This window comes from Dromiciops gliroides, chromosome 5, assembly GCF_019393635.1.
Source record: "Dromiciops gliroides isolate mDroGli1 chromosome 5, mDroGli1.pri, whole genome shotgun sequence".
NCBI lineage: Eukaryota > Metazoa > Chordata > Mammalia > Microbiotheria > Microbiotheriidae > Dromiciops > Dromiciops gliroides.
Window position 1 is genome coordinate 241,862,407 of NC_057865.1, and position 23,064 is coordinate 241,885,470.

Consider the following 23,064-nt stretch of genomic DNA (forward strand, 5'->3'; position numbering starts at 1 on the left):
CTTTCTTCCTTAATGAGGCAATCAGGGGCAGCTAGGTGGCACAGTAGATAAAGCAATGGCCCTGGATTCAGGAGGACCTGAGTTCAAATATGACCTCTGACACTTGACACTTACTAGCTGTGTGACCCTGGGCAAGTCACTTAACCCTTATTGCCCTGCAAAAAAAATATAATGAGGCAATCAGGGTTAAGTAAGTTTCTGAAGGCAGGATTTGAACTCAGGTCCTTCTGACTCCAGGGCCAGTGCTTTATCCACTGTGCCACCCGCAGCCCCACAATTTAAGAAAAACATTGATAAGTGGAGAGTGTCCAGAGAAGAGTAAGTAGGATGGTGAAAGGCCTTGCATCCAGACATATGAGGTCTGATGGAAAGAACGGGGGATATCCAGCTTGGAGACAGTTGTGTTCAAATATTTGAAAGGTTGTCATGTGGAGGCCTGAGAATACAAAAGTAGGACCAAGGGGTAGAAATTTTCAGTTTGATGTCAAGAAAAAATTCTCCAACATTTGAGAGGTATCCGAAAGGGGAATGGACTGCCTTGAGAAGTGATGGGCTCCCTTTTCTTGGAGACTCTCAAAATGAGACTGAGCTAGGGCAGCTAGGTGGCACAGTGGATAGAGTACTGGCCCTGGATTCAGGAGGACCTGAGTTCAAATCTGGCCTCAGACACTTGACACTTACTAGCTGTGTGACCCTGGGCAAGTCACTTAACTCCAATTGCCTCCAAAAAAAAAAAGAGGCTGAGCAATGACGTGTTGGGGATATTATATAGCAGGAATTCTATTTGGTTATGAGTTAGACCATCAGATGGTAACTGAGGTCCTTTTCAACTCTTAAATTTTGTGATTCTAGGAATCAGAAGATGCTTCATGTAGAAGGTGGCTTTTGAGAAACTCAGCTAGTGCTAAGATATAGAGATGGGAGATAGAGTATTGTATATGAATAATAATAGTAATAACTTTTATGTCATGTTATATAGTTAGATATAGTTACATAATGTTAAATGATAATGTACATGTTGTTATATGATTATACATGATCATATAATGTTAAATAATAATGAAAAATGTACATGATGTCATATGATTATATAGTCATATAATATTAAATAACTAAAATTTACATAATGTTATATGATTATATATAGTCATATGATGTTAAATAATAGCTAAAATTTACATCATATGATTATATATGGTTATGTGATAGATAATAACTAACATCTGCATAATGCTGTTATATAATTATATGTAGTTCTATATAATGTTAAATAATAACTCACATTTACATAATGTAGATAATTCATTTATAACAATAGTAGTAGTAGTGCCTAACATTTATATAGTCCCTACTATGTTCCAGGTATTGTACAGGTCACTGTGTGACCCTTGAGTGACTAGGTAAGTCACTTAACCTTTTTTGCCTCACTTTTCTTATTTGTAAAATGAATTGAAGAAAGAAATGGCAAACTGCTCCCGTATCTGTTCCAAGAAAATCCCAAATGGGATCCCAAAGAGTTGGACATGATTGAAAATTGACTGAACAACTAGTAAGAGAGAATCAATATAGTAACATGATCCAAAAACGATACCAACCAGGAATAGGCTCTGAATGTCAAAATCAGAAATCCATGAGATCCAGGGTTCTAGGCAGGACAGCATGGTCTGAGTCCATGAGCAATGAGGTCAAAGATAAGTTAGGGTCATACTGAAGAGGATTGAAGAAGAATAGGGAGGGAGGATGTCAGTGATCCATATAGATAGGTAGGTGGGTAGATAGATAGTGCCTAAAACTGCACTAAGACTTTTGGGACATCCTGTCCAAGCCCTGCCCCCCCCCCCAAAAAGACAGTCCCTACTCTTAAAGAGCTTACTTTTTTGGGGGGTGGGGTGGGGTAATGGGAGTTAAGTGACTTGCCCTTGGTCACACAGCTAGTAAGTGTCAAGTGTCTGAGGCTGGATTTGAACTCAGGTCCTCCTGAATCCAGGGCCGGTGCTCTATCCACTGTGGCACTTAGCTGCCCCCAAAAGCTTACATTTTAATGGGGAAAGACAACATGTAAAATAGGATTTATGAAATGATGCTCCAGACTGGGTAGTCACCAATCAGAAGAGAGGGCTTTAGGGACAGAGAAATCTCCAATGCGATAAAGCTACAGGAAAAGGGATGAAAACATCTGGAGGGTTGGGAGTAGAGTTGGGAATGGAAATCAGTAGCATTCTATGCCTGAAGAGTACTAGTCATTCCCTCCACCCCCGCTCTTGTTTACCATCCCCAACCAAGCTGCAGACAATGCTGTTGTGGGCTCACCCAGAAGGGCAATGGCAACATCTTAGAGATTTCATTTTCTCTCACCTTATCCAAAATAAAGCTATAGATTCCATTTTTCCTGGTTGGTTTTTGGAGGTGATAAATAGAAGTAGTTATGACCTGATTCTTTTGTCTCCTTTGAAATGGTCTGAAGATTGCTACAGCTGCCACCCTCTTCGTGCCGTCCCCGATTGTAACAAAGCTTAAATCCATTTTTGGATCTTGGGACAATTCTCTTAATTGTGGGTGAGGGGAGCAGGAAACATTTAGGGATGGGCCAAAGAGAAGCTCATCCTGGGGTGAAGAAGCTTCTAGTCTCTACCATCTGATTGCTTTCCATTTTAAGTCTTCATTCTTGCTAATATTATAGGAGTTTGAGAACTGAATGGTATCCTGGGATATGTAATTCATCGGAATAACCATTCCCTTGTAGCCCATCATCCGAACTAAATACTGAGTTCAGTTGCTTTTTTTTTGTGTGTGAGGCAATTGGGGTTAAGTGACTTGCCCAGGGTCACACAGCTAGTAAGTGTCAAGTGTCTGAGGCCGGATTTGAACTCAGGTCCTCCTGAATCCAGGGCCGGTGCTTTATCCACTGTGCCACCTAGCTGCCCCGTTCAGTTGCTTCTAACAGCAGACAGAATGTCAATGCTATCAGCACCCCCTAAATTTCAGTGCCCTGGAGAAAAACTCCAACCTCCCCACCCTAGTTAGAGTTCTGTTTAATTATATTTATTCAGTTATATTTGAGGTACTATGTCAGGTGCTAGGAATACAAAGGAGAAAACAAGACCGTCAATGCCATCAGGAAGCTTGAACTGGGGCAGGGAAACCCCTTACTGAAGAACGAGGTGGGAAAAAAAGAAATCATGTGTCTGATTCCTAGGCAGAACCAGTTCCCTGACACTCCACCCTACTCTGGATCTGATCCGAGCTCTCCTCCCCAGGTCAAAGGTGAGTCAAATCTTTTCAAATCCGTGACATCTTTTTTTTTTTTTTTTTTTAGTGAGGCAATGGGGGTTAAGTGACTTGCCCAGGGTCACACAACTAGTAAGTGTTAAGTGTCTGAGGTCGGATTTGAACTCAGGTCCTCCTGACTCCAGGGCCGGTGCTCTATCCACTGCGCCACCTAGCTGCCCCCGTGACATCTTTTACTATCATGGTTCTTTTTTTTTCCTTTCTTTCATTTTACTGGGCCCTGGCTTGTGAGAAATTCTCTCATCTGTTCCTTCTTCCAGGTGCCGGTGCTAGACCTCTTCCTATGTTACAGAACTCTGCACCTGGGAAGATGCTTCCCAACCCACCTGAGGACAAATATGAAGTGAACCCCACTGGATACCCACCAAATGGGCTCCATGACTGTTGTCTGAAGATCAGTAACCCTGAGCATTCCTGGGATCAACCTACACCCTCTTACTTGGCCTCAGATTGTTCTTATCCCCAACCAAGACTGCACCACAGCCCACGGTAAATGGCCAGATAATTTTTACAATAGGCTTAACAGCAGAAACAATGCCCAAAGCGATCGTGATTCTTAAAAGCAGTAACTCTAGAGCAGTGATTCATAACTTGTGGGGTACCATGGGCCCCTTTGGCAAATGCCTAGGGACTCTTTCTTGGAATAGTGTTTTTAAATGCATCAAATAAAATACATAGGATTGGGGGCGACTAGGTGGCGCAGTGGATAAAGCACCGGCCCTGGATTCAGGAGTTCCTGAGTTCAAATCCGGCCTCAGACACTTGATACTTACTGGCTGTGTGACCCTGGGCAAGTCACTTAACCCCCATTGCCCCGCAAAAAAACCCCAAAACAAACCAAAAATACATAGGATTACAAAAGAAACCAATTATATGGAAATGCAGTTATCAATAGATATGCATACATGTGTACATATGTATATAAATATGTGTATATATGCACGTGTGTATGTATATACATGTGTATATCTGTGTGTGCATATACATATACACATACATATGCACACACACACACACATATATATCTATATCTATATACACACATTTATTTCAGGGGGTCCATGAAATTGAATGGGAAAAATTTTATCTTTTATTTTCACTAACTAATTGAAATTTTGATTTGATATATTTCGGGGGGGTGTCTGTGAACTTGGATGGGAAACATTTTATATCGTCATTTCAATATAACTGGTTTCCTTTGTAATCCAACTCTTTTCTTTTATTCGCTTAAAAACACTGTTCTGAGAAGGGATTTGTTGACTTCATCATACCACCAGAGGGATCCATCACACACAAAAAGGTTAAGAATCCCTGGTTGAGAAAATAATGGGCGTAAGCCTTGCCAGAAGATGGCACTGTTGAGACATCTATGAGACATTGTATTGGTCCATTGTTCTTGGCTGTGAGAATTTTTGAATAAAAGTCTCAATAAACCCCCAAAAGTCTCTAATTTAATGAAAAGGTAAAAGGTCAGAAAAACATAAGGGGATTCTGTAAGCCCAGGGAAGCATTGTTTATTTGACTTCAGCCAGGATGCTTTTGGGATTCAAAAAAACGAAAACCCAACCAAACAACAAAAAAGCAACTCTCTTGAAAAAGCAATTAACATTAAGCATTAAATCATCCCTGCCCCCAACCTACTTAAAACAACAACAACACACCAACAAGCAGGAATATAAATTTTTAATCAGATTTTTTTCAAATTAAATTACCTTTTTTCAATATGATTGATTTACTTTGTAGTCCTATAGGTTATATTTTATTCATTTAAAAACATTCTGAAATGGGATCCATAGACTTTTCCAGTTTGCCCATTACACAAGGAATGTTAAGAACCCTCAGTCTATAGGGTGATGATAAGATTAAAAGGCATCAGAAATGATACTCAAACTCCCAAAGAGGAAATGGTTATTTACAAATAGTTAAACAACACTGAGGTTAAGTCCATGTTATTTTTCTCTAAGTGAGTTCTTGGAACTTGGCATCTATATGATGTATGTATGTATATGTATATATATATATACACACACACACGTGTATATATACACACACACATACACGTATGACACACACATCTACGTCTTGCTATATCTATACTTCCTTTTTGGAGAAGAGCTAGAGAAGTAGAGGTTCAGGTCCAAGGTCTCCTCCCTAGAGGAGATTGCAGTTAGACATAAAGGTTAGACCTGACTAATTAAGCTTGGCTTGATAAAATATGAATGGAGTGGAAGAGACAGACTAACAGATTACATCGTTTTCATTTCAGGGTCTTACTGTCCCCAACCAAAAAGAGGAAGCATTCTCAGGTGCTAGAGGAGGAGGAGGAAGAGAACTGTCTGTTGTGGGCTAAAGACTACAAAACAAGTGAGTAAAATACAGATGAGAAAAGAACTCCTTAGCCTTAGCAAACAAACAGGTGCTTTCTCCTGCTGGTGGATAACTCTGGAAAATGCTTTTGCTCTTGACAATGGGCTGCAATTACATGCTTCTATCTCTTAGATGTAATGTTTTCATCCGCAATCTCAGATGGGGGTCATGTTTGCTTTCCCAGGAAGTGGTATTGTTCTTTGAGGCTTCCCCCACCCCCCATTTTGGTGGAGTGAAACCTCAAAGCCTGTGTTTGGAGAGTTGGTCATTGTCAGGGACAAAACTTGCTGTTCAGTTTGCTTAATGAGGATTTCCCTAGTATAGATGGGAGGAAGGCTTTCCAGTTCTTCTTTGAAGCTTTTTTTTTTTTTTTCTGTGAAGCAATTAGGGTTAAGTGACTTGCCCAGGGTCACACAGCTAGTAAGTGTCTGAGATCGGATTTGAACTCAGGTCCTCCTGACTTCAGGGCCAGTGCTCTATCCACTGCGCCACCTAGCTGCCCCTTTCCAGTTCTTCTTAATACTTGGTCTAAATCACCAGATTGCCAAGACCTATTTTTATCATAATAAAAGCAATCCTTTGGGAATTCAGAATTCCTCTATACAAACCAGCATCTACCTCTCCTTCCTTACCCAAAAGTTGTTGTTCTTCCTTTATTCTTCAAGAGGACCAAGGACATCTGGAGGGGGATGTCTTGATTTGCAAGTGAATTGGATTTAAGTGAGGCAGAGCTGGGAAAAGTCATCAGCCCCACTCTCTCCCCCAGCTGCTCAATAGTGGTGGTCTAGTGGATGGAATGCTGGCCTTGTAGGTGAGAAGGCCTGGGTTCAAATCCCAACTCTGATGCTCACCAGCTATGTGGCCCTGGGCATTAGCTTTCCTCAGTCGCAGTTTACTTATCTGTAAAATGGAGTTAATAACAACTATAGCACTTACCTCATAGAATTGTAATAGGGATAACTTCTATAAACATTATCTAAATGTCAGTTATTATTTTTTAAAAGCAACAAGAATTTTGTACTTAAAGAATTAGTAAAATTAGAGCTAATTAATTTAATGCAATAACAATAAATTCTGGAGTAGGGCTTCTTAACCTGGGGTTAGTAAAACTGTTTAAAAAATATGTTGGTGGGATTGGGGCAGCTAGGTGGCGCAGTAGATAAAGCACCGGCCCTGGATTCAGGAGGACCTGAGTTCAAATTCGGTCTCAGACACTTAACACTTACTAGCTGTGTGACCCTGGGCAAGTCACTTAACCCTCATTGCCCCACAGCAAATAAAAAAAAAGAAGTTGGTAACAATGAAAAAACATTGTTTAAGCATGTAATTTATTTTATATGACATGTAACTAATATATTTTATATAATACATAAACATGTAATTATATCATGTAGAAAATATATATACACAAAATGATATAATATATTATAATCCTATATATTCTGGCTCCTCGGTGGCACAGTGGGCAGCTAGTATGCTGTGCCTGAAATCAGAAAGGATCATCCTGAGTTCAAATTTGACCTCAGACACCTAATGTCTGTGTGACCCTGGGCAAGTGACTTTACCCTGTTTGCTAAAGCTACCTTATCTATAAAATGAGCTGGAAAAGGAAATGGCAAAACACTCCAGGATCCCTGTCAAGAAAACCCCAAATGGGGTCATGAAGAAACGGACATGACTGAAAATGACTGAACAATAGCAAACAGTGGGAATGGGCTACTTTGGTCATGTCCTGTCTCACTAGGAGTCTTCACAAAGAGGGAGAATTAACAGGATTGTCTTAGAGGGGAATTCCTGTTTAGGTAATAGTAATAGTAATAGTAATAGTAATAGTAATAGTAATAGTAATAGTAATAGTAATAGTAATAGTAATAGTAATAGTAATAATAATAGTAATAGTAATAGTAATAGTAATAATAGTTAACTTTTATGTAACACTTCAAGGTTGACCTATATTATCTCTTTTTATTTGATGCTTACAATAACCCTGTGAGGTAGGTGCTCTTATTATCCCTATTTGACAGTTGAGGAAACTGAGGCTCAGAGATTAAGTGACTTCCCATTAGAATGTAAGCTCCTTGAAGGTAGGGACTGTCTTTTTGTTTGTATTTGTTTCCTGAGCCCTTATCACAGTGCCAGAAACATAGTAAGTACTTTATCCTTCCTTCCTCCCTTCCTCCCTTCCTCCCTCCCTCCCTCCTTTCCTTCCTTCCTTCCTTCCTTCCTTCCTTCCTTCCTTCCTTCCTTCCTTCCTTCCTTCCTTCCTTCCTTCCTTCCTTCCTTCCTCCCTCCCTCCCTCCCTCCCTCCCTCCCTTCCTTCCCTCTATTCCCTCCCTCCTTCCTTCTCTTCTTCCCTCCCTCTCTTTTCCTTCCTTTCTTCCCTTCCCTCCCTCTTTTTCCTCCCTCCTTTCCATTACTCTTTTCCCTCTCTCCTTTTCTCTCTTCCTCCCTTCCCCTTCTTTCTCTCCTTCTTCCTCTCCCTTCTTGCCTCTTTTCTCTCTTTTTTCTCCTTCCATCCCTCTATCCCTCGCTTCCTTCCTTCCTTCCTTCCTTCCTTCCTTCCTTCCTTCCTTCCTTCCTTCCTTCCTTCCTTCCTTCCTTCCTTCCTTCCTTCCTTCCTTCCTTCCTTCCTTCCTTCCTCCCTCCCTCCCTCCCTCCTTCCCTTCCTCCCTTCCCTCCCTCACCTTCCTCCCTCTCTCCCCCCCTCCTTCCTAACATAGCTAGCAAGTGTCTGAAGCAGTATTCACACAGAGGTCTTCCTGCCTCCTACTCCATCGCTTGGGTACAGGCTGGACTAGGGAGACTGACCTTCTCCAAGGTCACATAACAAACTGGTGGCTGAGCTGGGACTAGACCCCTAGTCTGGCACTTTTTCCATCACATGGTGCTGTATCCTGTATATGAAGGCATTTCCTTTCCCCACCCCCATGGAAATACATTCCTGATTTTAAAATAGAAGTCCACAGAATTCTCTTTATAGACAGATTAGCTGAAATGGATTCATTCCATTAAACCATTCCCTTATAATGATAATAATAGTATATAGTATTATAATATATCATATTATAGTATACAGTATTACAGTATGGAATATTATAATAGTAAGACTATAATAGTAACTACAATAGTAGTACTATAATTACTGTATGCTAGTGGTACTGTGTAGGAAATGCCCGTGTGTCTGAAGAGGGGGGCCTGCTGATCATGAGGGAGTGAGAAGCGTGAGAAATCCAGCCAAGTCCCACTGGCCTGGGTGTGACCAGCTCATCCCTCCACAAGGCTTCCCTTTCTGTTAGCCAGTGTTTGTGGTTCAGGGACAGGATACTCAGACCTGACGTATTTTATAAAATCCGCCTGCTCCTTCTGATTAATAGCTCATTCTTTCCATAGAGTTCTGGGGCCTGTCCCTCCCGCCCTCCCTCCCTCCCTCCTTCCCTCCTTTCTTCTCTCCTTCCTTTCCTCTCTCTCCCTCTCCCTCCCTCCTCTCCTCTTTCTCTCCTTCCCTCCCCACCTCCTTCCTACTCCCATTGCTTTTCATAGTCTCCTGAGACCTAGAAGTTTCACAGCCAACAGGAAATCCTGAGATACCTCCTTGGAAGTTTTCTTTAAATGTCTGTTCCAGGTCACCGAAAAGGTCTCCGGGAATAATTGCTCCCAGAAAACAATGGGAATACTAAAATGAGCAGGTCAGGTGCTCAGATTCTAAAGAAAGACAGTCAGAAAAGAAAAGAGACACTGAGTAACTAAGACCTGTCTCTTCCTTTGATGGCCCTTTTGTGGGAGAATTTATATATGTGGGCGAACTACTGTGGCACATTTTCTCAGCCTGAAACCTTTCCTGAGGCAGAGGAAAGGGAGGCGGAGCCTAGCAGCGGGCTTGGGAAAGGGCAGCCTGTGTCACTGTGGGCAAATGTGGGTGGGTTGACGCTTTGGGATATTTTTTAAAAAATTAATTCAGTGGGGCAGCTAGGTGGTGCAGTGGATAAAGCACCGGCCCTGGATTCAGGAGGACCTGAGTTCAAATCCGACCTTGGACACTTGACACTTACTAGCTGTGTGACCCTGGGCAAGTCACTTAACCCCATTGCACTGCATAAAAAAAAAAGTCATTCAGCTAGGAGTTTTCAAGTGATCTGTTTTTGCTGTGCCAGGCTTATTGCCCCACCAAACTTAGAGAATTCAAGCTTTACAATTGTTAGGTGGGATGGCAAATGCAACATTCATCCTGGGGGAGGGGTCAGGGTGGATGATGGAAATAAGAGGTGACCTGACATTTTGCAGTTTGAACCCTAGGCCAGGGTTCCAAAATCTCAGAGTTGGAAGGAACCTCAGAGGTGGCTTCTCCGTTATTGGCACTGCTCCTACTGTACTTGGAGACCCTTGGTGAGGGGCAGCACATCCCACTTTGGACAACTCTGATTGTTAGGAAGGTATGTTGACCAGAGAGCTGCCTCTCTGAAGTTGCTCCCTGTGACTTCAGTTTTGTCCTATAGAGCCTTTAAATTTAATTCCTTTTTAACGTGTCTTTCAGAATCCTCCAAAGACAACCGTCATGCCTCCCCCAAGTCTCTTCTCCTCCCCTCCTCTCTTCCTCTTCTTTCCCTCCTCCTTTTCCATCTTCCTTTCTCTCTTCCTCATCTTCTCTCCCTTTCCTGCTTCCTTTCATGTCTCTCTCTACCCCTGTCCTCCTCTTTCTCCTTCCCCCCTCCCTCTGCCTTTTTTTTTTTTTTTGGCGGGGCAATGAGGGTTAAGTGACTTGCCCAGAGTCACACAGCTAGTAAGTGTCAAGTGTCTGAGGCTGGATTTGAACTCAGGTCCTCCTGAATCCAGGGCTGGTGCCTTTCTTCTTCCTTTTCCTCTCCTTTCTCTTTCCTAGTTTCACTTCCTTCCCCTCTTTGAGGTTCACTTTCTTTCCCCTTAGTAAAACAGGGTGACAATTGTACTTTACTCACATGTTTGTGAGGATCAAATGAGGTAATGTGTAGGAATCCCTTTACAAATCTCACAACTCGTTTTGTTAAATGCCAGCTATTTCACATCCTAATTGTTATTTTTATTCAACGTATCTTGGTGTTATTCAAAAGTAGAATGGGCTACCTTTTTAGGTAGGGGAGTCTTGGAGGGTCTTCCAGCAAAAGGTTGGATGGTCATATGTCAGGTTTCTTGGAGAGTGAATTCTTGTTCTGATTTGGGTTGGACTCAATGACCCCTGAGGTCCATACCCACCCTGAGATTCCTTGACTGTGGAGTAGTCCCAGGTCTATAGGTAGGTGGGATCTAAGGAGGAAAGGGCTTTAAATGACAAAAAGAGGACTTAGTATTAGACCCCAGAAAACACCTGTGGGCACAGTGATAGAGCACCAGCCCTGCAGTTAGGAGGACCTGAGTTCAAAGTGGCCTCATGCACTTACTAGGTGTGTGACCCTGGACATTTTTTTTTTGAGGCAATTAAGGTTAAGTGACTTGCCCAGGGTCACACAGGTACTAAGTATCAAGTGGCTGAGGCTAGATTTGAACTCAGGTCCTTCTGACTCCAGGGCTGGTATTCTATCTACTGTGCCACCTAGCTGGCTCTGAGATGGTATATATTTTTCTTTTTCTTTTTCTTTTTTTTTGAGGGGAAATGAGGATTAAATGACTTGCCCAGGGTCACACAGCTAGTAAGTGTCAAATGTCTGAGGCCGTATTTGAATTCAGGTCCTCCTGAATCTAGGACTGGTGTTTTATCCACTGTGCCACCTAGCTGCCCCCGATGGTATATATTGTTAATATAACTTTCATTTTATGTACTTTTTCAATTAACAAGCATTTGTTTTCTTTCCCTTCCACTTCCCTCTACTTGAAAAAGAAAAAAGAAATCCTCTTTTGTTTTTCATATTTTGGGGCAACCCCATGGTAAGACTCTTTCTCCCTCTCTAATCTTCCCTCCCTCATTGGAGAAAAAAAGAAAACCCAAACCCTTATTTTATGTGTATATAATATATACACATATTTATATAGATAGATAGATATACTCACATATGTTTATATACACATATTCATGCAAAACAAATTCCCCCCATTGACCACATCCAAAAATGTATATTATGCAGAAATGTAAGTGTCTGAGGCTAGATTTGAACTCAGGTCATCCTGATTGGAGCCTACCACTTCCCACGAAGGAGTCGGGTAGCATGTTTCATAATAAGTCCTCTGGAATAGTGTTTGGTCATTGCATTGATCAGAGTTCCTTAGTCTTTCAAAGTTGTTTGTCTTTACAATATTGTTGTTATTATTATATTTATAATTTTCTTGGTTCTGCTCATGCCACTCTGCATCATTCGATACAAGTCTTCCCAGGTTTCTCTGAAACTGGCTTTTTCACAGTTACTTACAGTATGATAATAATTCCATTACAGTCATTAGTGATACTTTGTTCAGCCATTCTCTCAATTGAAAGGCACCTCTTTAGTTCCCAGTTTTTGCTACAATAGAATGAGCTGTCAAAAATCTTTTCTGTATATAGAGGTCCTTTTTCTCTTTCTTTGATCTTTCTGGGACATAGGCCTGGTAGTGGTATCACTGTGTCAAAGGCTGTACCCAGTTTGGTGAAATATTATCTTTTAAAAAAGTCAACTTTGTGCTTAGTTGACAGGTAATAACATTGTTTCCAGCAAAAACACATTTTGAACATCTCAGGGGGACAAAGCATCTCAAAACAGCTGCTTTTCTTTAGGAAGTTATGACAGAATTACTAGTAAGGGGAAAAATCAGATGAATAAGGGAAAAATAAAACATTTTCAAATCTGCTGCAGGTTAACTATATTTTCGGTATAAAGCACCTCTAAAATGAAGCCTATATTCTTTCCCCAGTTCTGCATCTTCACCATTTTTTGATGTACACTTCTGTTATAAGGGGTTTGGGTCAATGAGGGAGGTTGAAGGGAATAAATAGAGAAGGGAAAAGTTGAGATGATAAGGACAGGCTAGTACAGTGGGCCAAATCTAGTAGGATGAAATGTAATAGAAATAAATGCAAAGTTGTAATTCAGCTCAAGAAACCAACTATACAAAGTTGGGATGAGGAAAGTATGAAAAGACCGCAGTTTGGGTTCAAAAGATTTAAAGGCCTTCAGGGGTTGAAAATCCAGTATGAATCAATAATATGTATCTTCTTTGAAAAGCTTATATTAAGGGGCAGCTAGGTGGCACAGTGGATAAAGCACTGGCCCTGGACTCAGGAGGACGTGAGTTCAAATCTGGCCTCAGACACTTGGCACTAGCTGTATGACCTTGGGCAAGTCACTTAACCCTAATTGCCTCACCAAAAAAAAGAAAAGGAAAAACTTATATTATTTTAACCTAGATTAAGAGAGAGGAATGATGTCCAGAACCACAGTTGGAACTAGAAGGTGTCTCAGAGGTCATCTAGCCTGACCCACTCATTTTATTTTGAATTAATTAATAATTTTTTTGTCTCACTTTTGGACAACTTTTTTCTATTATTATCCTCATTTTATAGATGAGGAAGCTGAGACAAACAAAGATCAAGTCACTTATTCAGGCTCTTTGTTGTCGTCATTGAGTAATTTTCACTTGTGTCCAGTTCTTTGTGACCCCATTTGAGGTTTTCTTGGCAAAGATATTGGAGTGGTTTGCCTGTTTCCTTCTCCAACTCATTTTACAGATGATGAAACTGAGGCAAAGAAGGTTAAGTGACTCATCCAGGGTCACATATCAATTAAGTGTCTGAGGCCACATTTGAACTCAGGAAGATGAGTCTTCTTGTCTCCAGGCCTGGTGTTCTATCCATTGCACTACCTCAGCTAGTAAGTGTCTGAAGCTAGATTTGAATTCAGGTCTTCTTGATTCCAGGGCCTGGGCTCTACCTATTAAATTCTATGAATTTAAATGCGGTTCTTGGAAAAATCCTGGTGGTGATCTAATGTGCCTCTTTCTCTGCAGTGGTGGGCAGGGATTATGCGGCAGAAGCTCATGAAAATGGTGGTGATGGACAGAATGCAGCCTCTTTGGATAAGGGTTGTCCTTCCCTGAAATGGCGGCCATATCAAGCTACTCCCTGGCACACCTTACTCAACGGTCATTATGAAAAACTGTAAGTGTTTCTTGTGAAACTCCGTGATTCTCTTCTGAAGCTATTGAGCTGGAAACTGAAAGGGGGAAGATTGTAGAGATAAGAAAACCTCCCTTTTTAATCTGTTTCTGAGCAGTGAGATTGGAGAAAATATTAACTCTGAACTCAAATGGGAATGCTATGCCCAGATTGAAGTCCTAGATTTAGGCAGAGGTCGTTGTTAGGATCTCAGATTTTTTTCCTTTGATTTGTTTTCCACCCTCCCTTATTGCTGCTGGACCGTGGACTGTCTATGATTTAGCCAAGAATTCTTCAGAACCAAGTCTATTGTACATACCTCTTTTATATCTCTTCCAAGACTTAGCACTGTGTCTTGTGAACAGTAGGTGCTTAATCAATGCTTACTGAATGATCAAATGTTTGAATTTAACTCTGAGGCCATCCTTGGTTGAGTAGTAAAGTATTCATTCCATCTCTAAGTTTTTTGGAGCACTTGTTCTTTTTTTTGTTGTTGTTTTTGTTTTTGGTGAGGCAATTGGGTTAAGTGACTTGCCCAGGGTTGCATAGCTAGTAAGTGTTAAGTGTCTGAGGCTAGATTTGAACTCAGGTCCTCCTGAATCCAGGGCTGGTGCTTTATCCACTGCGCCACCTAGCTGCCCAGAGGAGCACTTGTTCTTAATAAAGATCTGGGGGTTTTAGCTACTGAACTATATTTGATATGTGTCATCATTGTGATGTGGCAGCCAAAAGAAAAAAAAAAGCTAATTTGATCTTGTTGTGCATTAGGATGGGCAGAAATTCCAGGAATTGGGAAGTGTTGGTCCCAGTGTGCTCTGCCCAGGTCACTCTCCATTTGGATCATTGTGTTTATTTCTAGGCATCATAGTTAAAGGACATTGATAAGCTATAGAGTGCTCACAGACGGGTAACGAAAATGGTGAAAGGCCTTGAATCTACACAGACCCCCTCATCCTCATACCTGCAGGAGGGAACAAAGAGTCCCCACCCTACTCCAACCATGAATCCATTTCCCACTTATCCCTTCCCCCAGCATGCCAGGCAGACATGGCTACTCATACCACTTGGCTGATTAAGGAGTAACCTGTATTTCTTTTTCCTCCTGAGGTCTAGTATGGCCGTTTGTTTTTTTATGTCAGATTCAAGTCCCTTTAAACCTCCTATCCGGCCACTATTGGACCTTTTCTTGGACAAAGACTCTTGTCTGGTCTGTAGAGGAAGTTGGCATTCCGACAGAGTTGGGGGTATTCCAAAAAGCTCGTGATACAGACCTTTTAATTTCAGCTTGACCTTTAGTTTCCAAGCCCATTTCTATCTTAAATGTAGCCATCTGACTTGTCAGAGGGATATTAGGAGGCTTTAAAACTCTCCAACAGTACAGTTAAGACACTGAACAGAAATATGTTTAAATTCTAAAGACCTTTTCCTGATTTCTAAAACATACATATTAAGTTCACCCCTTTTTTTCTTTTTTTCCTGTTTTTTTTTTTTTTTTTTTTTGGTGAGGCAATTGGGGTTAAGTGACTTGCCCAGGGTCACACAGCTAGTAAGTGTCAAGGGTCTGAGGCTGGATTTGAACCCAGGTCTTCCTGAATCCAGGGCTGATGCTTTATCCACTGTGCCACCTAGCTGCTCCTTTAAGTTCACTCTTTTGCAAAACTTCTGCTATACAGAGCTGCCTTGCCATTCTGTGCCAATAATGCTAATCTGTAGACTCAAAAATGGCTATTCATTTCAGAACAATGATCAAAAGAGTGATCTGAGAGCCACAATCTGATTTAGAAATTGTTAGTCTGACCTCCCCAATTTACAGAAGAGAAAATTGAGACCCAGAGAAGTGATGCGTGTCTCCAGGTCATATATATAGTAATTGATCAAGCCAGGATTGAACCCAGACCTTCTGATTACCAATCAGTTGTTCCCTCTGCCCTGTGTCCAATATCTTTATTCTAGACTAAATCTATCCCTTCTTTCCCACTGCTGTGAAGCCTCTAACCAGTGCTCTTTTGAAGCTTCCCTTTAAACAGAATCAGTTCTGTCATTTTTGTTTCCTTGACGGAAAAGCACTGATTAAGGTTATCACAAAGGGATTTTTCCTTGATTGAAGTCCCTTTGAATGCTGTTATTAAAACTATACAATCCAGTGCCCCTAGTCTTAAAGTGAACAAATGAACAGATTAGTTCAGAAAACCTGAGTCAATAGATAGTTCCCAGATGATGTAAGACAAGTGTTCATTATCATTCTTTTCATTGATGGATTTTTCTTCCTCTGGCTTCTACTATAATTACGACTCCTTATAACGACCTGCTAAGGTTACTCAATGGATCTGGGATTAGAAACATTTGATAGCATAGGTATACTTTTTTTTCTCAAGGATGTTAAAACACTTTCTTCACAAGAGATGTATTAAAGCCTTCTGCTTTTGAATTATGGAGAAAAACATTTAAAAAACCCTTTTCCATTTCTTCTCTATTAAAGAATTTTAAAATGGACTTTATAGATCACAATACCCCAAGACATACTATGCACTTGAATGTTTGTTGAGCTGATTTGAATCGATTTGACACTGGTCTCCTTGCTATTCCTCTATTACTCAGACTGGAGATTTTCCAAGTCCTTTGTGCCTGGAATTCTCTCCTTCTTTTTCTTTGCCTCCTTGTTTCCTTGGGTTCCTTCCAGCCTGAGCTAAATTCTTACCTTCTACAAGAAGCCTTACCCAGTCCTTCTTAATCTTAGTCCTACCCTCTGAGGCCACCTTCAATTTATCCTTTTTTTTTTTTTTGGTGAGGCAATTTGGGTTAAGTGACTTGTCCAGGGTCTGAGGCCAGATTTGAACTCAGGTCCTCCTGAATCCAGGGCCAGTGCTCTATCGACTGTGCCACCTAGCTGCCCCTCCAATTTATCCTTTATACATTTTATTTGTATGTTTTCTTTTCTATTAGACAGTGAGCTCCTTGAGGGCAGGGACTTTTTTTTTTTAACCTTTCTTTTTATCTCCTGCTCTTAGCATAGTGCCTAGCACATAGTAAATACTTAATAAATGCTTGCGGACTTGATTGAATCACTTAGAGCAACATTCTCATTTTACAGATGAAGGCCAAAAAGGTAAAGTATCTTACTCAAGTTACTAACTTAATGGTAGAGTCAGTAATAGAACTCAGAGACTGTCAGTTCTATACTTTTTTTTTCCCTTAACGTTTATTATTAACTTTTGTTTCTATATCAGATTCAATTCCCCTCAGACCTCTCATCCCACCACAATTGAATCCCCCCTTGTAAACAAGAATAAATAAGAAAGCATCTATTAAGTGCCTACTGTGAGCTAAGCATTGAAATACAAAGTGCCTACTGTAAGCTAAGCATCGAAATACAAAGACAAAAATGAGACAATCCCTCAAGTCACAGATGACTACAAAGTTGTAAACTCAGGTGTAGTAGTCTTTTTTTTTTTTTGGTGAGGCAATTGGGGTTAAGTGACTTGTCCAGGGTCACACAGCTAGTAAGTGTTAAGTGTCTGAGGCCAGATTTGAACTCAGATCCTCCTGACTCCAGGGCTGGTGCTCTATACACTGTGCCACCTAGCTGCCCCTCCAGGTGTAGTACTCTTGACAGAAGTAGGGAAGTTCTGTAGAGGGGTGAGTTTTGAGAGAAAGATGTTGAGTTCTGCCTTAGACATGGTGAATTTGGGATGCCTATGGTACATATGGTTTGAAATGTCCAATAGGAAGTTGGTGATACAGGACTGGAGCTCTGGAGGAGGGAATCTAGGGTTACCTATGTAGATCTGGGAGCTATCTGCATGGTTAATTGCATGCATGGGAACTGATGAATTTACAAGGAAAAGAAGAGAAGAAGCCCCAGGACAAAACTTTTGGGAACATCCATAGTTCGGGGGCATGCTAGAGATGATAAGCAAAAGCAAGGGAGGTGGGAAGTGAACTAAAAGTATCATGAAACCCAGAGAGGAGGAGAAAGCAGTCAACAATATCGAATGTTGGGGCAGCTAGATGGCGCAGTGGATAGAGCACCTGACCCTGGAGTCAGGAGGACCTGAGTTCAAATCCGGCCTCAGACACTTAACACCTACTGGCTGTGTGATCCTGGGCAAGTCACTTAACCCCAATTGCCTCACCAAAAAACCAAAAAAACCCAAACCATTGAATGTTGCAGAGAGGTTAAAAAAAAAGAGGACCAGAAAAAGAAACTCAGAGACAAAGATTGCTTCTATCAGCATCTACCACACTCTGCATGTGAAGGCATTCACTTCTCTATAGAGGGGAAGAAACCAAGCTTTGGTTGTCAGGGCCTGTGAGATTGGTCATTACAGTTAATTAGAGTCTGGCCACCTCTTAATCTTGTGTTCATTTATATTGTCATAGGCATTTTGCATATTGTTTTCTTTGTTCTGATTACTTTGTTCCGCATGAGTTCCTACAAAAGGGAAGCCACACTCTGGATCCTTCATGTTCATAATTTTTAACGCCCTAATAATATCCCATGATATTCATGGGCCACCATGTGTTCAATTATTTCCCTAATCAGTGGGAATCCACTTTTCTCTTGGTTCTTTGTTATCACAAAAAATGTGGTTACCAATGTTTTGGTATGTATGTTTGGGGATTTTTGTAGTGTCATTGACCTCCTTGGGGTATATGCCTTATAGTGGAATCACTAGGCCAAAGGTCGTGAACAATTTAGAGACTTTTATTGGCCAGGGCTTTTACCATTACAGTTTATTGAGATGTTCGCCCATTCTGCAAGGAAATCCATGGAGACAGAGAATATACAAAAAGAAGAAAAAGTTGGTATTCTAATACCACTGAATGGTCTAACGGAAAGGATGCTGTATTTGGAATCAGAAGACTGGGTTCTAATTCTGACTGTCATTTGCCTAGGGCAAGTTGTCTTCTCTCTCTGGATCTGTTTCCTCTACTGTAAGTTAAGGGGGTTGGATGAGATGACCTCTAGGTTTCATTCCAGCTTGATGATCCTATGAATATGGGCAAAAACTACCAAAGGGATTTCCCGGTCTTTACATTCCCTCCCACTCTTGGTGTGTAGCTACAATATGCAATCGTAGATATGGGCTAGATATGAACTCATGATGGGGAAGATGGAAAAGATTTTAGAGTGCTCATTCTCTAGTGAGAAAGGGAATTCAGTAAATGGTATGGATAAGCTCACTCAATTTCAAGCCATTCTTGGTAACAGTCACTTCTGAAGAGCTTGTGGTCTTGATTGAAATTTAGGGGCATTCTTCTATAGACGAGAAGGAGACGAATTCTTCCCACATGGCTGAGTTCTGCAGTGAGTTTTAACTTCTAGCCTCTGTGTAGGGCTTTTCTGTGTGTGTGTCCAGTCACAACTAACTCAAAATGAGTTTATTCAGCCTATAGAATGTACAAAGGGCATTGAACATAGCAACTATCTTTCCATTTGGCAGGGGTTTACACTTTTTGCCTCTAAGAAGGTAAAAAGCAAACATGGACTTCTGCCAGCTGTGATTTGAGAAATCATTTTCATTTCCTCAGGGGGTGAAAAATTAAGTCGATTAAACATAACAAAAGGTGATTCTCACAATTTGTTTTTTTCTTGAAATGTTGTTTTTTTTTTTAAACCAATATTGTTAGGGAAATGAAACGTGAAGGAAATATTTCCCCAACTGTTCTCTCGCCTCTTCTTTGTCCTAGCCCCGATGTAGGCTACAGTGTGGTCACAGACAAAGGATTTAACTTCTCTGTGGCAGATGAGGCTTTTGTTTGTCAGAAGAAGAATCATTTCCAGATCACTACCCACATCCAGGTTTGGGGGAGTCCACAATTTGTCAAAACCCAAATGGGGCTAAAGCCGATAGAAATGTTTTACTTGAAAGCTTTTGGAGTTAAGGTGAGTTTTCTCTTATTATTTGTATCCTCTCTGTATTTGAATGGACTTTGTTGACACTATACATAAGTAATGTGTTTTAACTCTGGTCTCACTGTCTGAAGGCCAGGTGTATTCATTTTACCCTACCCCTCCTCTTCTCTGGAGCCTGTTTGCCTGCCATGGGCTTGAGGCCCCTGCTGGTTGTCATCCCCTCATTTTTATTTATTTATTTATTTTTAAATTTTAAATTAAAAAATTTTTTTAGGACAATGAGGTTTAAGTGACTTGCCCAGGGTCACACAGCTAGTAAGTGTCTGAGGCTGGGTTTGAACTCAGGTCCCCTTGAATCCAAGGCTAGTGCCTTATCCACTGCGCCACCTAGCTGCCCCCTGATCCCCTCATTTTTTTTTTTTTTTTGCGGGGCAATTGGGGTTAAGTGACTTGCCCAGGGTCACACAGCTAGTAAGTGTCAAGTGTCTGAGGCTGGATTTGAACTCAGGTACTCCTGACTCCAGGGCTGGTGCTTTATCCACTGTGCCACCTAGCTGCCCTGATCCCCTCATTTTTAAAAGCCCAGGTCCAGTTCCACTGAACCATTTAACAATCAATAAACATCAGATTAGCTTCTGAAAGGATATTTACTTCAAAAAAAGATTAAGAACAAATGTATAAACATCTCCCCCTTCAATTCCTTGGGGGCATAAATCCCTCTATACCAATTCAGTCTTTAGGGATTGGAAATGGATTAGCCTCACTGTTTAACTCAGTTCCTATAAAGCATGAGTCCCACCAAATTCCAGTCAAAAGCCTCGGTGGGTTGAAATCCAGGACCCTTGCTTTTCCAGGGTCTCATTCCTGGGGTAGTTACAACACCTGGTCTGGATTCCTGGGCTCCTAGGTCCCTATCCTCATGCCCCTGGGCCAGAGACTCCCCTCCCTGCCCCTAGAATAGAAAAGGACAAAGGAAAACACACTTCTCAGGGTCATGTGGCTTGCCCCCCTGCCATGTAATTCCAGCCATCATCTCTGTCTCCAAACTCTAGTATCCCTGATATATTTCATAAGCTACACTTTCATACTCCAATTTAACAAGGATTTATCAAGTACCTACTATATATAGGACACTGTGCTGGGTACCTTTAACTTAATATGCTGGCCACTTATACTGATTTGGTTTACCATTACCTCAGACTCAATAAGTCTGTTTAAAATCAAGCTCACTTGGAGCAGCTAGGTGGCACAGTGGATAGAGCACTGGCCCTGGATTCAGGAGGACCTGAGTTCAAATCCAGCCTCAAACACTTGACACTTACTAGCTGTGTAACCTTGAGCAAGTCACTTAACCCCAATTGCCTCACTAAAACAAATCAAGCTCACTTGGGGCAGTTTGGTGATGCAGTGGATAGAGCAATGGCCCTGGAGGCAGGAGGACCTGAGTTCAAATTTGACCTCAAACACCTACTAGTTGTATGACCTGATTGCCTCCCCTCAAAAAACCCACACAAAAAAAATCAAACTCACCATTTCATCCATAAAGCCAATCTGTCCTCCTGAGCTTCCTGTGTGTGTTAATGGTTCTATTATTTTCTTAGTCATCCTGTCCCAGTGCCATCTTTGGCTCTTCCCCCTTCCACACTCTGTTCCATTTAGCCACTCATCAAGTCTACTCGATCCTTCCTTTTAGCTTTCTTGGTAGCTATTACTTCCTTTCCATTTCCATCCCCACCACCCTGGCTCATTATCTCTCACCTTGACTATTTCAATAGGCTCCTAATTAGTCTTGCTTCTAAGTCTCTTTCTTTAGTTGGATTCTGTATTCCACTGCCAGATTTCTAAATACGGGCTTTGATCATGTCATTTCCCTGCTTATAAAAATCTTCCAAGTGCTCCCCATTTTCCTCTAGGATGGCTGTTTATGGTCCTTTACAATCTGACCCCTTTCTACCATTTCAGCTTCATCTCCCTCTATTTCCCTTCCTAAACTCTGCAATGCAGCTAAACTGATTTATTCAACTACCCCATAAGTATCCTTTCCATACTTTTGCTCATGACTTTTCCTTAGGTCCACCCAAGAAGGCCTTGCCATTTACATCTACCATTGTTACTTAACCATTCATATATTTGTTTCTTTTCTCAACAGGTAGAGTTTAAGTTCTTTGAGGGCAGAGATTATTTTTGTTTCTGCCTTTGGATCCCCAATGCCATGTATAGAGCCTTGCTCATAGAATGTCCTTAATAAACGATTGTTGAAATTAATTGGATAACTAGATGGTGACTTGGAGACTTTGGTATTTTCCCCATAGTTTCTGGCATATAACAAGCACTGAATAATTATCTGTCGATTGGATTTGAAAACTTATTTGAAAAAATTTCCAGGTATTGATATGTTCTATAGCATTAACTTTTGGGTCTTTCATACAGGTAGAGGCCACCAATCAGATAATTGCAATTGAACAGTCCCAGTCGGATCGAAGCAAAAGGATATTCAATCCTTACAAGTAAGAGGTCCCTCCCCCCAATGTTTTCTATGAGCATTTTGGGAATAAAACACGTCGGTCAGTCTCTCTTTGGCGATTTAATGAGAAATCCACTGGGAAGTCTGATTTGAAGTGATGGAAAATGTAAATGCTGCAAATATGTGTTTGTCAACAAAACAATGCTCATAAAAATGCATTGAAATTCTGGAGGGGAAGCATTATAAAAAGCTGTTCTGTATTACTGTTATTTTTATACTCATTTTGCTGTGGGCTTTGGCTTCTTAAGATAGATGGAAGTCAGATTTTTCATTTTCATTTTCATCATTAACACGCTGACAGAGTTAATTTCAGAATTTGGAATGCCTGCTGTGCTTACGATTCAGACTTATTACTTCTTTGTAAATGCTTTTGTTGAGAGGGCATTGGAAGGGCTCCCACTCGGAAAATATACAGGGTTGGTATCAAGCTAGGCAAGACTGCATTGGAAGGAGGAATGACTTAGGTTTGGACTCAACTTTCTGACTGATTTGATATGAGGAGAGTTGGGTTATTTTGTTTTGTTTTGTTTTGTTTTTGGTGAGGCAATTGGGGTTAAGTGACTTGTCCAGGGTCACACAGCTAGTAAGTGTTAAGTGTCTCAGGTCAGATTTGAACTCAGATCCTCCTGACTCCAGGGCTGGTGCTCTATCCACTGTCCTACCTAGCTGCCCCCAGGTTATTTTATCTATTGATAGTAAACTGTTCCCAGGACTAAGAAGGCAAAATTGGTCTGTCCCTGAATTTGAAAGCACCTTATTCTTCTGTACAAGTAGTTTGATGTCACCCCATGCCAGCTCAGCTGGCACTTGGATATACCTGGTTCTGCTATAGAATTTGGCCTCTTTTTGCTGCCTCCTTGGGGCATGATCTCATACAATATTGGGTTAAGAGAAACTAAATATGAGAGGACGCTGTGAAGGCTCTGAAGAGAAGTC

The 23,064-nt window shown here is 41.1% G+C and overlaps 1 protein-coding gene across 1 annotated transcript in view; it reads left to right on the forward strand.

The window, feature by feature from the left end:
- MYRFL (myelin regulatory factor like) overlaps positions 1-23,064 on the forward strand; it is a 150,272-nt gene that overhangs the window by 22,575 nt on the left and 104,633 nt on the right. Inside the window, exons 4-9 of the mRNA XM_043967689.1 lie at positions 3,197-3,264; positions 3,549-3,777; positions 5,555-5,652; positions 13,600-13,750; positions 19,439-19,634; positions 22,035-22,111. Of these exons, the coding sequence (XP_043823624.1) occupies positions 3,197-3,264; positions 3,549-3,777; positions 5,555-5,652; positions 13,600-13,750; positions 19,439-19,634; positions 22,035-22,111 (819 nt within the window). The remainder of the gene's footprint in view (positions 1-3,196; positions 3,265-3,548; positions 3,778-5,554; positions 5,653-13,599; positions 13,751-19,438; positions 19,635-22,034; positions 22,112-23,064) is intronic.